This window comes from Chlamydotis macqueenii, chromosome 8, assembly GCF_036417535.1.
Source record: "Chlamydotis macqueenii isolate bChlMac1 chromosome 8, bChlMac1.mat, whole genome shotgun sequence".
NCBI lineage: Eukaryota > Metazoa > Chordata > Aves > Otidiformes > Otididae > Chlamydotis > Chlamydotis macqueenii.
The window spans coordinates 11,412,353-11,428,422 of NC_141563.1; the positions used below are offsets into that span (position 1 = coordinate 11,412,353).

Below are 16,070 nucleotides of genomic sequence, written 5' to 3' on the forward strand. Positions count from 1 at the left end.
TTGCGACTGAAATATTTTAGCCACTTACTAGTTGATGTTCACTTGGTTGATTTTTCTAGGAATACAGTAAATTTCCATAATGCTTACTGAACACCAGTGCCATCTGCTGTATTTGAATAGCAGCATATTCTAAGCAGTCTTGGCAGTCCTCAAAAACGCTTCAGAAATAACTGAAGGAAAGTATCACAAATGGGAGAGTGATATTCCGTGAACAAATCCAGGAAGCAAAGCTAATTTGGGGACTGTTTTTAAAAAAAGAGGGTGGCACAATCTGCCTCCGCCAAAACACTTTGCATTACTTCAGGCTTGGAATGCGAGTCCATACTGATTTTTTTAAGTACATAAAATCAAAACCTGAATTTTGCATTTGAGTGACTGCTGGGATGGCAAAATTAATCTCGGGCTGTAGAGAGGCAAGGGCGAGGACTATGTTGTGGCAGAGAAAGGAAGAAGATGAAGAATGGACACTGGGAAGGTGATCAGATGGAGCGCAGGGAAGCAGGACATTGATTCAACACGGGCATGCTTTTTTTTTTTTGTGTTACGTGACCACGTGTGGTAGGGGAAGGAGATATGACTCTCTGTCAAGAGGTGTTCTGAACCCCTCATCTTGTCTCCTCTCAGGAATGTTAGAGTCTGGAAGATTCCTACTGCTCTGAGCATTTCTAACAACCATTCCCTGTTTTCCATATGACAGCTGGTGGACCTATCTTCTGTACAGAGATATGAGGCCTCTTTTCCTGTCCTCATTGTAGGTATGTGGTCCTTACAAGGCCCTTGATGCCTAGTGTGGATTCAGGCCCCCTTCTTTGTCCTTATATTCATCAGTTTTTAAGAGAGGGAAAGGAGTGTCTAAAACCCTTGTAATTTAAACCTCTGAAAACGAGAAAAGTAATGTTAGCATATGGGTTGGTCAAACAAATGGAGAAAGCATGCTGCCAGCCCATGACCAGCTGCCTGTGAATTAGGAACATGCCACTGCAGAAATACCAGATGTCAGGGAGCAATTTGATACGTGGGAATGACTTCAGATTCTATGGCTGTAATTTTTATTCTTGGATAACAATCACTGAAGCTGGAGAGGAAAAAGTGCACTCTTTACCTTCCATCGGCCATAGCAACCAGTAGCAAATTACATGAAAATCACCCCAAACATGTAAATATTCCCTAGCACTCCTAAATCCTGTTCATGTCTGTTAAAAGCAACCAACCAAACAAAATTTCATGCAAAATCATACCAACACAGGTTCATGGTTACCTGGTGGTATTTATCGTGTGCCCTTTCACGCTGCAAAATACAGAAAAGCGGCACAATAAATACTGAACTCTATGGTGCCGTTTTTACCGTCTCTGTGGTACCTACTTATCTAATAATTCACTTGACTGGTTTTAATTTGGTTTATGTATTATACACAGCATCATAGTATCAGGATGGAGGTTTCTTTCTTTTCTTTTCTTCTTTGTGTTACAACATTTCCTGTTGTGAGTTGGTGTAGTAGGCAATGTATACGGCGTCACAGGGGGAAGCCCAGTCTGAGAGGTCGACTATACCTCGTACGTTAGCAGTAAGATCTCTGTGCAATTTGTTTTTTCTTTTTCTCTCTCTCCAATATAGCCGTTTGGTAAGAAGGCTGTATCTGTTGCTTATACAAAGCTTATTATTTTATGTTGTGCCTTATTTGAATGAGAGTTAACCTCTCTTTCCCTTAGTTGTCTTGTCATTGAACTAGAATAAATGTACAAGCTATACAAACTGTATCTGAGCAAAAGATGTTAATTAACACGCACATCCCTGCAGAGCATGATGCAAGTCTGCATTACTTACAAAGAGAAATTTGAGCTTCACACTGTGTAATTTCTGTTGTCAGCAGAATAAATACATTTTTGACATTCCTAAAGTTTATTGTGTGCTCTCAACATATTAGAGTTGCCAAACAAATGTTTTGCTGGAAGTGATCCAAAACATAAATAGAATTTTAATTCTCCTTTAGAGTTTGTAACCCCAATTACCCTCTGTAGCTCCTTTGAAAGAGTCTGCAACTGAGCATATAATTATGAAACACTTTTGAACTACAAAACAATGTCAAATTAACTTCAGTTGAATAGCTAATCTCCCCTAAAAAAAAAAAAAAAACAAGCCAGGAAAATTCAGTTATTAGAAAGCTGGAACAGGTTAAGTGGTTCTCCTGATGGCATTTCACGTGAGCCTGGAGACTTCTCGGAACTTAAGGAGCTCAGCTGACTTTCACATAGATGTTCTTTACCTCGTGCTGAGCTTTAGAGAGTGTTGTATCAGTATCTTCACTGTTTCCTCCTACGTGTTGTGCATATCTAGGTAAAAAAAAACCCCACAGATAAGGACACCGATATTAAATGACTTTTCTGTGCATTTTTTAAGATATTAACTTCCTTTTGTTTATGAAAGTGATGCAGAGGGTATTGCTGTGTAACCAGAAGAAGGTCTGTCAGGTGATCTGGATATTGGTGTTTAATATAACCTACCTTCTCCCAAGGCTTCTGTCATTGAAGAGAAGCTTTAAAACAGGAGATAAATTCCAAAGTTGTTACTCATGCAAATGTTCTTCAGATACACGATTAAATTGTTTGGCCTAACTCTTCCATCAGCCTCCACGCTTGGCTGTTGAGCTTTGCCAGTAGCATGAGTTTGTTGCCCTCTTAACTCCTTTTTTTCCAGTCTCTGGATAGATTTGCTGGGTCAAATGGATACATATGTCTTCTGACTTCTAAAGGAAGGCATGAGCATCCTTTCTGTCACAGAGATCTCATTGAATATAAACTGGATCCTACTAAATCAGATCTTTACTATTCTCTGTTCTTTGTTCCTGATCTTCTTTACAGGCTTTTTCAAAAGTCATCTTGTTTCAGAGTGCAGAGGGACTCAAAGTGAGGATTCATCTAAAAGTGCTTCTGTCTGCAGAAAGAGTGTTGGCTTCAGGGGGATCGAAGAGACTGTGAAAACCTCTCGCTAGAAGAGAGTTAACATAATAAGATTTCCACTTACTTTAAGTCATTCTTAATTTCCATGCACATGTATAATTTCCAACCCCATTCTATGATTCCCGTTCAAGTGTTTTGTTTTTGCAGTCTCATGAGATACAGTTTCACTGTTTTGCCTATGAGAATGTTACCTACAGTCTCTGTTGGAAGTTACAGTCTTTTGACATCTAATTCAGATAAGCAGATGCTTCTATGAAGTGGAATCTTAAAAAGTTAAATGGTGACCTGCTGGATGGTGAGTGTTCATTCCAGCACTGTCATCCCAGTCGGTATGGAGGATTCTTCTGCAAAACTATGCTTTCTTCTTGAGTAAGTGCTGTCCTATGAAAGTCTTTGTAAAGCAGAGAACGATCAGCAGGAGCCGTAAGGAGACTGTAAGATGGCACAAATTCTAACATTTCCCCATTCCTGACCCTTATCTTTACCCTCTTCACTGCAGAATAGTCAAGAGTTGTCTGCTTTCAGATGGGCTTGTTCCTTCTCCAAAACTCCAGAGCTTAATGAGATCCGTTAAAATGCTCTAGACCTCTAAACAAGCTTAAGAGGGTTCTTGAATAACACCTGTTGGAAAAAAAGAAGATACTGTGCAGATGCTTAACTAGGCAGATAAGCCTCTAAGACAGGCTGTCATAGAAACTGCTGGCCTTCTGCAAAAGGCTAGTTACAAACTCCTTGGAGGAGGATATCCACATGCTGCATTTCTGGGATCTTTGCCTGCGGGCTTAATGTCTGCAGGCTGTGCAGGCTGCACACTTCTCCTAAATTTACTCAGTAGCAGCAAAGCCTCTCAGGTTGAAAAACAAGAGGGTGGCCGCATAATTGAGAAGCGAGATGACATGATGATAAGCCCCGAACCGTTCCTGTGCTCTTGTAACAGTTCCTGTGTAGCAATACTGTGTATCTGTAGCTTTAACTCTTGTATATTAAACAAATGAGTAGTTAAGTAATTACGGACAACTTTCACATTTGCCATTTTTTAAAATATTAAGATGAGATCTGCATGATATTAAAGCATTTTTTTCTAAATGCCTAATTAAACATATGACCTTTGGTTTTAAAAAGTTATTATCCAAAGCTTATTTCATATGGGCTCCCTTCTCTTTCCCTCTGTGGATGATTTGTATGGACTTTCATGTTTCCATTATAAAATTGCTGGAAGCGTATTGCTAGCTATGATTTATATGTCTGGTGCACATCGGTATTTTTGGTCCTTCTGAAATAGATGGAGAAGTTTAAGCCAAGTCTTATAAATCAGTACGTGGTAAATGAAGTAGGATTTTAAATAAGAGATTGTGGAAAAATGAGCTGAGCCTTCTTTTTCATAATCATAATCATTAAACTTGGCTATGTCACAATAGTCTTGCATGCATTAGGAAAAAATAACTCAAGTATGTAGACCAGTGGTTATAAAATGTGTTGTTAAAATGGGTGGGTAAGGCACCGCATTTGAAATCTAAAGCATCTGGCTGTAAATCCAAACATGAGTGGAAGCCTTACTGTAGTTTGCCAGATGCCACCTCCAATTCAGCCAGCTGTCAAGGAGTATTAGTCCTTCGGGTCCAGCCAGTCCAAGCTGACCAGCGTCAAACTGCAGCACTTGATGGTAACAGGTCTCAAATACTGCCTTGGTTTGGGATTTACCTCTCACTTCGAGGAAAGAGGAAGGTGCAGGTTGTTTTCTGTTGCCTGGAGTAGTGGAGTGCTGCTCAGGACAGCTATATACGAAGGTTTTAAGGCCTTTTGGTGTTCTGATTTTAGGGCGCTTGTGCGTCAAACAGGTTATCTCAAGTAACATGAGGGAGTCTGTGAGCTGCCTCTTGCCTGGTGGGGCTAGAAAAAGAGTTGGGCATCCTCAGGGCAGGAGGAGACCTGTTTCTGCGGCACTTGCTGTCCATGTGAAGTGATCATATGAGAGGCGTACCAGGGGAGAGTTTGATTAGTTTGAATTCAGGAACAATGTGAGTTTCAGACAGCTCAGAAAAAAATATTTACCAAATAAATGAAAACTGATTTTGGTTTCTTTCTAGGTTTTTTTCTTTTGGTAGTGCCACAAGATACATGAGACTAATTGCTCAGTAATCCCCAAATTGCTCATAATAATCCTAGTCATAAAATAATGAAATTGGATCCGCCGGTTAGTTAAAATACAATATTTATGATGGTTTGTAGTTATGACTTTCATTTATAGCATGTATGTTCATACCAAATCCTCTCTGTTAGGAAATGAAAGTTGTTAATGTTGTGACTATGTGGAATGAGCTGTCGGCTTCAGACTGATATTGGAATAAAACTGAGAGTACTGTAAACTTAATTTACTGCTGCTGGTGCTCTAGTATAGTCAGCATCATAACTGAAATTCACAGCCAGACATTTTTGTATTAAATTAAAGTATGACAAGCAAAATAACTTATTATATTTAAAATATTTGTTGTCTCGTGTGGTAGAAGGGTTTCCTATTAATGAAGCAAGGCTCAGTCCTGCCACAATTGTGACCTCTAGTGGAAAAAGTCGGTTTGTTTTCGTAATGATTATGCATCAAATTGCCAAGTAATTCACAGTGTTGCAATATTCATTATATCTAATGTCGTAGCGTTTCCAAGGCTCATTAACAGTAGAATCCCTTCAAGGCGTTATACTATCCATATAAAAAAATTACAATTTCTTCCCAGGAATGCCTCTGAAAAGTCTCTGCTGATTTTTATAAAAGCTAATTTTTATAGAAATACAGTCTCAGGCTTTCAGGAAGAAGCTTAGAAAAATACTAAACTGCAGAAGCAGAAACTTCCTGGAGAAGATTTCCTTATTAAAAGCCCTGTTGTTATTCCACAACAATAGGTATTGCAGTGGCTGTATTGCTTGTGTGCAAAGCTGTTGAAACATTTTTAGATGTCACCTCTGAAAGACATTATAAGAAATGATTTATCAGGTCATTAAACAAGCAGGCGAGGAGATTTGTAAAATATAATCTAGGAAAAAAGTCTCAGCACAAAGTACATAATACAGCAAACGAGAAACATATGGCATTTTTCACATTAGAATGAATGCAAAGCTATTTATAATCATAAGTAATCAAGATTTGTAGGCTGCGGACAGGAGGGTCTCTTCCATCAGCAGAGGCAGCGTGTGCGCTGCCAGCACGGCCGCCGCGTCCTCGGGCTGCTGCTGCCCCTGGCCAGGTCTCGGAGCAGGAGCCCGAGAGCGCTGTCAGCTGGGCTGCTCCGAAGGAGCCTCAGTCAGGGAACGTGTTCCCCTTCCCTCTGGGAAAACCTTAAGATCTTGAATAAAAGCGGAGGAATGTTATTTCATGTTTTTAATAAAACCAAAGTGGAAATGTAGCCTTTTTCACCCCTCTGTAGTCAGTCAGAGGAGTGGTTTTTACTTTCTTTGTTTTTTTAATAATCGGACATTGTCACGGTATTATTCACCGAATGGATTTCTGTATACTTGTATTTCCAGCTTTTGGAAACCAAAAAGCAGACTATTTGATATAGACATCAGTTTGCTTACCTATGAAATAATTTTGATTTTTGGCTGATAACAGAAAAGGTGTATTTTTTACTTGTAGGGTTTTTTGTTTGTTTTATTTTGGGTTTGTTTTTTTTTTTTTTTTTACAGTTTAAACATGAAAAATTGTACATGATTAATCATAGCTAAGCTCAGTTACTTGGCAAAAATCCTATCAACTAAAGTATTTATTAGATTTTCTTGATGCCCTGCTTGTTACAATATTCTGCACTGTTCATGACAACCAGCATTGACAGGTACTGAGACGATGGAGGGCATCCTGTCGCATCTGTAGCACCTGACGAATTGAACAATGAGGTTCCAAAAGCTCCAAAGAGCTGTCATCTTCCTCAGCTAGGAGTTTGGAAACTGCGCCTTGGGGCTTTAATGATAAACTTTGAAGTGTAGCAGGGAAAAGAGAGGCATTCCCTAGAGATTTGCAGCATCTAGTTATGATGCTACTCAGCGAGAAGTAATAGAGAAAAGAGATTTGTATGCTGGGACTGATTGAAGTCTTTTTTTCTTATTTTCAGGGTATGAACATAATCTTCCATGTAGCCTTGGCTCTCTTAAAGGTAAGTCATTGATGAGAAATATTTTTTTTTTCCCTAGTTTTATTAAACTGTATGGAATATGTTCTTAGCTTAATGTGTCATATCTAAGGGAACAATAATAGTGGGACTTCTGGAGTGGGGAACAGAAGAGAAATATTATCCATTTGGGTGGAGACATCTTCAAAACTGTTGTTATGGTAGATCTATTTTTGTTAAACTTAATCATGTCATAAAGTTCCTGGAACAAGGAGTGCAATCTAAGGATTTAAATGTCTCGTGTAATTACTATTAAGAAAACAACTCTGATTCATTTCACAGCATATTTGTTTGTGGCTGAGTTCTTTCATATAAATATTCAAGAAATGGTGATTGACTATTATTTGGTATCAAATGTATTCGTGTAATGTCAAGAGAGGAATGGAAGTCCTATTATAATATAGAGAATGTCTGTCTTTGGCAGTGACACAGAATTTACCTAAAAAATACAAAGCCAGCCAACCTGTAGGTAAACCATTGATCCTTTTGAGGCTAATGAGATTGCTCAAAGCTAACTTACATTGACCTTCTCAATTTGGCACTAGTTCAAATCCAGGCCACCTACAGGCACGTGATACGGAATTTGAAATGCCACCTTTGAAGTCAAATAATATTCTGATCAAGTAATTCAGGCTGAAGCTCAGGGTGGAACAACCTGTCACTACTAACACAGCCACCCCATAATCTGGACAAGGACCAGTATAATTTGGCTGTTGCTAGTCCTCCACTGTATTTTCCCAGCTCCTTCCAATTACTTAGAAATGGCAAACAGCTACTTGTTGAGCTATTTGGTGAAGAGTAAACCTCAGAGGCGCAACTTCTGTGGCACAAAGTCCTACAGCAAAAATGCTCCACACCAGGAACATACCTACATGCTGCTGTGGACAGAGCAATCAGAAATGTCAAATCATGGACATTTTCACTTGAGGTCAGGTAACCTGGGCGAAGTACCGCAGCGTAGGTATGAGATAGTGTGTAACGTTATAGTAAAGAAACGTCAAAAATAACTTCTGTTTCACAGTAACACAGTTAATATGTCAAATGGCATGGTGGCTTTCTACATAAATATATGTATTAAATGAATTAGCCTATAAACAGGGCATTTGTTTAATGTACATTTCCAGGGAAGTGCTCCTACACAAATCTAAATTTGTAAAAAGCGGGGAGGGAAGTGTGTGCTCTTTTTTTTCCAGTTGCGTATTTTGTTTGCAGCTATGGGGGCTTGTTAATTTTCTGTTTAAGGCCAGTATGGCTAAAGGGAAGTCGGGTAGGTTATGGCATGATAGATAGTAAAGAAGTGAAAGCAAACATCCAACAGGTATGCTGCCATAGTAGCAGGAACAGGTTCTGGAAATAGGTAGTGGTACCAGCTTAGGGATCTTAAAACTGAAGAAGAAGAAAGAAAGGAGGATTATTTGCACTGAGCTGAAAATAGCTGGTGGGGTGTTTGGGAAAGGAGAACTTAGTTCAGCTCAGTTACGAAGGATGGCTTCAAGACCGCGGGTATGCACCCAGTGGCCTGCTTTCCTTAGGGCTCCTGCTGCTGCTGGGAAGGGTTGGACTGAAGTGAGCAGGAGAACAACGGTTTAGGAAATACGATAAGGGTTGGAAAGGACTAAAATCCTTAACTCTCAGATGTCATACTGAAAATAAGGATTTTTGTGTGTGTGTATGTTGAATGATTAACCGAATGTATGAGAAAGTGCTCAGTCTTTTCATTTAATAAATATTGTACAACATGCCGCTTATCCAATTGTGCATTTATCTTTATTCCAAAAGAGGAAAATTCCAGAAAGTATTTTGTCAGTCTTACTATTTTCTAAGTTTAAGAGTTTTAAGAGTTGGTTTTAATTCTTTTTATATATACATTTTAATTCTTTCAGGTTTTTTTATATATACATGCAATATGCTGTATCTGCCTCTTCTGGCAGTAATAGGCCCTAAATGGTAAGGGAGGTGTTATCCTGAAAAAGTATTTCTGTATTGCAGCCAAAAACAAGTACAAAGAAATTACAGGTAGGTAAGATGAGATTCTAAGTCAGAAGCATTCACATAAAAACACGGTTTCATAGTGGTACCAAGATGGAGCTGGTGACGGTGTACAATCGAATTAGCACGTGATTTGCTTTCAGCCGGAATTACTGAAAGCAATTGCTAGGGAAGAAAATAGTTTTGTACTCTGAGACCTGAAGTAATTTTTTACTATTCAGATATGTTCATAACCTCTCCTGATCGTTAGAAACAAAGTAGTTTAGTGTGCTGGTCTTCTTACGTTACAGGAACTGATTGTGTGTGCTGCAGAACAACCACTTTTAAAATCGTGTGTTTCTAAGGTCTTGTTTCTCTCTGATGTGAAGCAAATGAAAATGACTCCTAAGGACTTGTTCTTTGTTAAAACAGAGCGATTATTATTTCATCTGCAGTCTTTGGGGTTATTTTTAATTTGGACGAGAGAATCTTTCATCAGTGGAATATCAGTCTGCTGTGTAAATGCCATTTTCCTCCCTTCCTTGTGAAGCGTGTGCCTCGCAATCCCTCATTAAATAGCAACAGAACAGCAGCTTTTCTCTTGATCTCCCTTTTCCTCAGTGCAGTTTCTCACTGTTACAACCAGCTGCTAGTACGCAAAGTGAATGCTTGTTAGTTTTGAAATGACAGTGCTGCTTCTGTGACCAATTACCCAAGACATCGTGATGCAGTCATCTTGGGAAAATAAACACGTATTTAAGGCACGAGAGGAATCCTTTCCCTTCCCTTCTCCCACATTCTGAGTATGATTGTAGCAATGAACAGCTAGAGGGTTAGAGCTCTTTAGCTAGGGAGGCCGTAATTTTTGATAGGTCATTAATCTTTTTTCTTATCAAAGGAGAAGCGTGGTGGTTTTTGATGTAGCATCCAAACGTCACGCTTTCTAATGGCTGTCAGTGCTTTTGGTGGGCTCCACAGGCTGCTCATCCCGCAGCTCTCCAGCCGGTGGCAGCGTTTCACAGCTGGACATTGATCGCTTCGTTACATCGTGTAGGGACTGCGCCGGGGGTAGCCTTGGTAAGCTGAGCTGGGTTTTCTGAGCATCAGGAAGTATAGTGAAGCACTGGGGTGTGAAATGAACCGCAGTGTTGAAGAAGGCAGCGTAGAAAACTGTGGTTTAGAACAACTCAGCAAACAACATTGATATTTTCATTTTTAAAATTCCAGCTAACACCATTAATTGAGAATGACAGAGTAAAATGTACCATTCCAGTGCCTGCGTACTTTCAGATCTCTTTTGTCATCAACTGGGTAGGTGTCTTTGTTGGAAATTACAAAGTAAACATTAAAATCTTCACATAATAAGCTTTCTTTCATGTTTTGCTATTTCAGTAATTATTTCCTTAATCTTCTGTTTCTGTTTTTGTTACCTTAGCAAAAACAGCTAAATGCGTCCTCTGTTTTGGAATTGGCAAACTGAGGCAAGTATTAAAATATGTGATTGTGGAGAAATCAGGCTCTAGATCAGCTACTCTTGTAGTTGCTACCTGGTGAAAAGGCGGGAAAGAGTACATGTTAACTGGAAATGTAAGAATGAACGACAGGGTTTCAAAATAGGTCCATATCCAAACTTTCTTTTTCAGAGTTCATCTACTCATGGACTGTGATTCATAACAACACTTAAGGTCGGCTTAAGGTGGAACTTTCATCTGGGTGACTGTTAGAACCATGTTACTTAATGCCAGAGGAAAGCCATAGTTTTGATTTGTTACTGCTTGTGTTTCCCAACCACTGCATTGTTATTTTACAGACATTCACTTCAGTACGTATATGATCTTAAAAACAGTACTTTTATATATCGTTCCTTGAACTCAGGTGAATGTGAGCAGCATTTCTAACAGTGCTTATGAGTTCTTGCACTCCTTCTCACTGCACAGTATCAAGTGATAACTATAGTACACAAGCCAGACAGTTATATTTCTTGGTTAGTTCTGTTGCCACCTTTCAGGCTCAGTGCCGTTGATGTCAGTCTGTGCCCAGCAGATCAGGGCGAAGCGTACCAGTTACAACGGCAGGGGCAGTAGATTATGCTATTAATTCAAGTAGTTGATATAGAGGCTCTCTGGATTTAGACAAAATAAAGTGTCAAAATTACCTTGGATAAGGAAGGTTATTTGTTATCTTTATATCGTTCTGTGTCTGGGCTCTTGGGCGAAAGAAATGCTTCTGTGCTATGTTATGCCATTATGTGACAGGGCATCCATTTCATAAACTAGTAACAGCAACAATGCTGCTGGTGGAAGGCCATTTCCCTTATTCCGGTTTAAATTTATTACTCATCATTTTCCACTCTTCTACTCTTATATCAGCATTGCCCTTTATCTTAAATAGGCCAGTGACACTCACATTGGTATTTATCACCTTGAAGTGTTTATAGATATCACTCATTGTTTACTAAATACTAGTGTAATCTTAGTGTTCTTGAACTCTAGGGCATCTTAGTAGTTCTCTTCTGCATCTCCTCAATTCTTTATTAATCTTTTTAGAAGTGAATGGCTGGATCTTTGAGAGAGGTCACGCTGTATTTTCTGTATTAATGTTGTATTTCCTTATTTCTTATTTTATAATCTAAAAAGGATTGTATTGTTCTCTTATGTTTGTGTGAAATAGTATTCATGACTAACCAGAGGGTTCCACAAATATTATTTCAGAACTTTAGATGTGGACTTCTGTAAAAGCACAAGTTTTGGATAAAATTATGCTGTACTTCTTGGATAAAAATTATGCTGTACATTTACATTTCACTTCTTAATGAACGTATACTGAATTATAGGTTTTATTTTTTCACTTTCAAGCCATATCTTCTTTGGATAGACATCTGACCTAACCTGTCTCAGATTCTGTCCATCATTTATCTCCTGAATTACCACTTGCACCAACCCATAACTTTACAATCAGGTCAGAAATTTTGTTCTGTGTTAAAGGCATAGCTCAAAAATTTATGCTCATGAGAAGGGGATGTACCCAAAGACAGCCAGAGCCGTCATCCATTTTTGTGCACCTTAGATCTGCTGTTCATGGTAGGTTATACCTACTTCTCCAGGGAGCTGTGTAGCTTACAGTGGAAACCGAAGTGGGCAGTGTGACATTCCCTTGAGATTATGCTTCCCTTTATCACCTGCTTCTGAAATTGTCACTTGCCACTATCTAGCCTGGGACATTAGTGTTTTAAAAGTAGTATAGTCTTTTAAGAAAATAAACAAGGAAAAAGCCAAAGGTTCAAGTCATAACGGTAAGTAATGAAATATATTTTATTAGTCAGGGGAAAACAAGCAGTACAAGAGGAATAGTTTAAGTTGAACAACTGAATTCTTCCATATCTTTACTGAAATAAGATACTGATATTTTGTATAATTTTACTAGATAAAGATCCAAGGATGTCAGTGACGACTGGACAGGTGCTTGTTTTAGGTAAAACTTTCATATTGTAATTAAAAAATATGAGTTGTCTTTCAGTTGAGGATGAAATTGTGACAATTACTGTAACTTTTTGAGAGGTATCACGTGAAAAGTGCACTGAGTGTGTGGGCAACGGAGCTTAGGCTTTAGGTTTTATCTCTCAAAGAGATAAAACAGCTATTTCATTCTCTCTCTGCATACAAACACTCTTACTTTGCCTTTACAGTGACTTGAGGAGCCTGAACTGGTTTTGGAATTAGCACTGCTTTAAGCCAGAGGTTGGATGAAGTGACACACAAGGTTCCCTTCCAACCTAAACTGGTTTTGTCTCTAGGTGATCTGGTTTAGTCCACTTTGTAAGTGCATTAAATACTCAAAAGTCTCTTTTCAAGATTAAGAAAAAAAAAGTGTCCACATGAGAATCTAAGGCAAAGTAGATGTTGCCCTTTATACCAATTTTTTAATAGTTTCTTTATGTAGCTGATCCCAGGATCAGTGCTGAAGTTTTGGTACAAAAGTGGATCTTTGGTGCTAGAGATCAGAACTGATTGTTCTCTTTTCAAGATCTCTGTTAGGCAGAGGACAAGAAGTTGACTTTTTAAGAGGCTCTCAGATCACTACTTTTGTATTTCTAGTTCCTAAATCAAGGAGATCCTTAAACTGTAGGTTTTGCTGTGCTGAAGAATTCCTGCCCTCCAAACCCATTCCCCCCACCACAGAAAACAATACTTGGTGACTTACTGGAGTTTGTCTTTAGAAAGAGAAATCAGCACCTGAAAATGTCCAGAATCAATCAACTTCCAGACTATTGATTTTCTAGTCCTAGTATAACCAGTTGTCTATTTTTAAATGTCCATCTTTATCTGCATGCTAAAAATCCGTCCTGTCCTGACTGCTTACTTTCTTAGCCCATTTGCTCACACCTAAAATCAGTTCAATTTCTATTAGGTTGAACATTCACCATAATTTTTTAATTTTGAGGGAGAAGGGGCATTCTCTTGTTAAAGGAATAGCAGACTGAAAACAGAAAGCATGATATTTGTTGGACTGCATTTCTTTAGCAGTACTGAACTGTGATTTATATATAATGGCACTTGCCTGTTTTACTGTCCGTTCATAATTTCTAGATGTTGGAAACTGGAGATGGTGTTTTCAGGACTATGTGTAGTTCTGATACTTCTTTCTTTTTTTTTTCCCCCCCAATATCCTATAAATGACTCATGTATCTAGCAGATCTTTTGTTTCTGTGGGAAATTTTTTTTCTTAAGTATGTAATTGAAGTATATAAAAATATGAAAATAGTCGTTTCAAATCAGACTTGTAGGCTTATCTACCCCAGTATCTTGTTGCCAGGTGGATACACAGGAAAGACTGTAAGAACAGGGCAATAATACTCCTTTTTTCTCTGGCACTTTGTGTCTTGAGGACTCTCTGAGAAAGAAGTAGTCTCAGGTTTAATAATTCCATATCTATTGTTATTGGATGGGTTTGGTGACTTTTTTAACACATGTAAACTAGTAGCCACTGAGATTTTCACAGTTTAATTATGGATTGTGTGAAGATGTGCTTAATTTTGTTTTCTTTCAACCTGTCACCCCTGAGTTTCATGTGAGGTTCCTGGTTCCTGTGTTGAAAGGCATTTTGGACAGTTGGTGCCTCTTCACTTTCTCCACACCACGTGTGATTTTATAGCTCTACGTATCCTTCACCAACTCTATTTTCCAGGCTTAATAATCTTAGTCTACTTTTTGTCTCCTCGTTTGGAAACCTCTGAACCTTATTGCCTATCTGTATACTTTTCTGTCTCTATTATTTCTTTTTTTTTGAGATGGGAGGACCAGAATAATGCATATCAAAGATTAAAACACATAATAGTGTTATACTGTAGAATAATGGTGTTCTCTGTTCAGATCTCTATTCCTTTCTTGTTAATACCTGCTATTAGATTTATTTGGTTTACTTCTGCTGTTCACTGAGCTGAAATTTTCATAGAACTGCCCACGGTAACTCCAAGATTCATTCCTGAGCAGCAATTGTCAGCTCAGAGTGTATAATTTATATGTAAAATTGATACTGTTCCCCATATGCATCAATTTACATTTATCTACATTGACTTTCATTTACCGTACTATTGCCCAGTCATTCAGTCTCTTATGGTCCTTCTGCAATTCTTTACTGTAAGTCCCTGTCTTTAAAACCCTGAATAATTCAGTAGCATTTGCTACTGTCACCTCATGATTCACCCTTTTTTCCAAGCCATTTAAGAACAGGCCAACCAGCACGACCCCAGCACAGATCTCTGATGGACTCTTCTGTGAAAATAAATTGTTTTATCATGTTCTCTCTAATAACGATAAAGATGTAAACTTCACTAAATCCAGATTACACAGTTGTGATTAGACCTGAAGACCAGAAAGGACAAAGTAATTTCTGATAAGGTAAGAGGTGAAGCTCTTATTTGTGACCATGAGGTAATTTGTGTGGATTCAGAGCTGTTCTCATGCAGAATTTGTGTTATCCTTTTATAGGAATAAACTTGAAAGAGAACTTTTTTTTTTGTTTTTCTGGTTTTTGAGTCTGTCTGGCTTTTCAAAGTCAGTAATTTTTGCCATTAAAATGTAAAAAAAAATCCAATTCCTTTTTTTTTTAATTACAATCGACATAGAAGAGAGATGCAGTCATACATCAGCATTGATCAATTAGCAATTGATATAACAATTATGAAAATGTTTCATGTACCTCAGTACTGACCTTTCAGTACTGTGCCCGGTTATTGTAAATATTTGATATTCTTGTCAACACAAAGCGCAGGACAGGGTAGGAGACAAGAGTAGTCTGCTTTTGCAGGAAAGGCTGGGGCAGAGGGAGGACACAGAAGGCTGGGCTGGTCGCGCTGGGAGAATGTGGGCAGGCAGAGGAAGCGGAGAGGGAGAAAGACATCTCTAGTGCTCAGATAGGGTCGTCATTTTAAAATTATGCCAGGTGGGCAGGTTGCCAGTTTTTACAGCAAGTTGTCACGCCTTGTTAAGCATGCAAGTGAGGATGCTGTTATCTGGGAACTAAACCAGTATGAACACCTAAAACTAGCACGTTTATGTTCAGCCTTTGTGCACTCATTTCTGTTCTGCAGTGTTCCATATGTTCTTATAATTTGGGATATTTTAAAGTACACAGATTTATAAAGGACTGCCCATCGAGATCCTTGGTGTCTTGCTACAGAATTCAGAACGTATAGATAATTTCAAGTCATATTCTATATGGGTTTTTTGCTTAGAGAATATTTTGCCATTAGCCACTTCTGATTTCAGTGGACCTCAGCTGTGTACATCTCAGCAGATCTTAACTGCATCAGTACCACTTCAGCAAACAGACATTTCATGGATAGGAAAGCCAGAAAGAATTTAACTGTGCTTAAGGACCAGACAGTCTACGACATAAAAATGAAAGCGCAAGTAATACATGTTTACCCTCTCACATTCTACTTAGTGTGCAAGCTACTGCCTTTTGGCCATTTTTAGTTTTTAAGTTGAC

General features: G+C 38.5%; 1 protein-coding gene across 26 annotated transcripts in view; it reads left to right on the forward strand.

Annotated features, from left to right (window-relative positions):
- Positions 1 to 16,070, forward strand: part of RABGAP1L (RAB GTPase activating protein 1 like) — a 261,321-nt gene that overhangs the window by 171,592 nt on the left and 73,659 nt on the right. For all 26 annotated transcript variants that reach the window (XM_086753424.1, XM_086753426.1, XM_086753427.1 and 23 more), the window contains one exon: positions 7,056 to 7,097. In XM_086753424.1, coding sequence (XP_086609550.1) covers positions 7,056 to 7,097 — 42 coding nt within the window. The remainder of the gene's footprint in view (positions 1 to 7,055; positions 7,098 to 16,070) is intronic.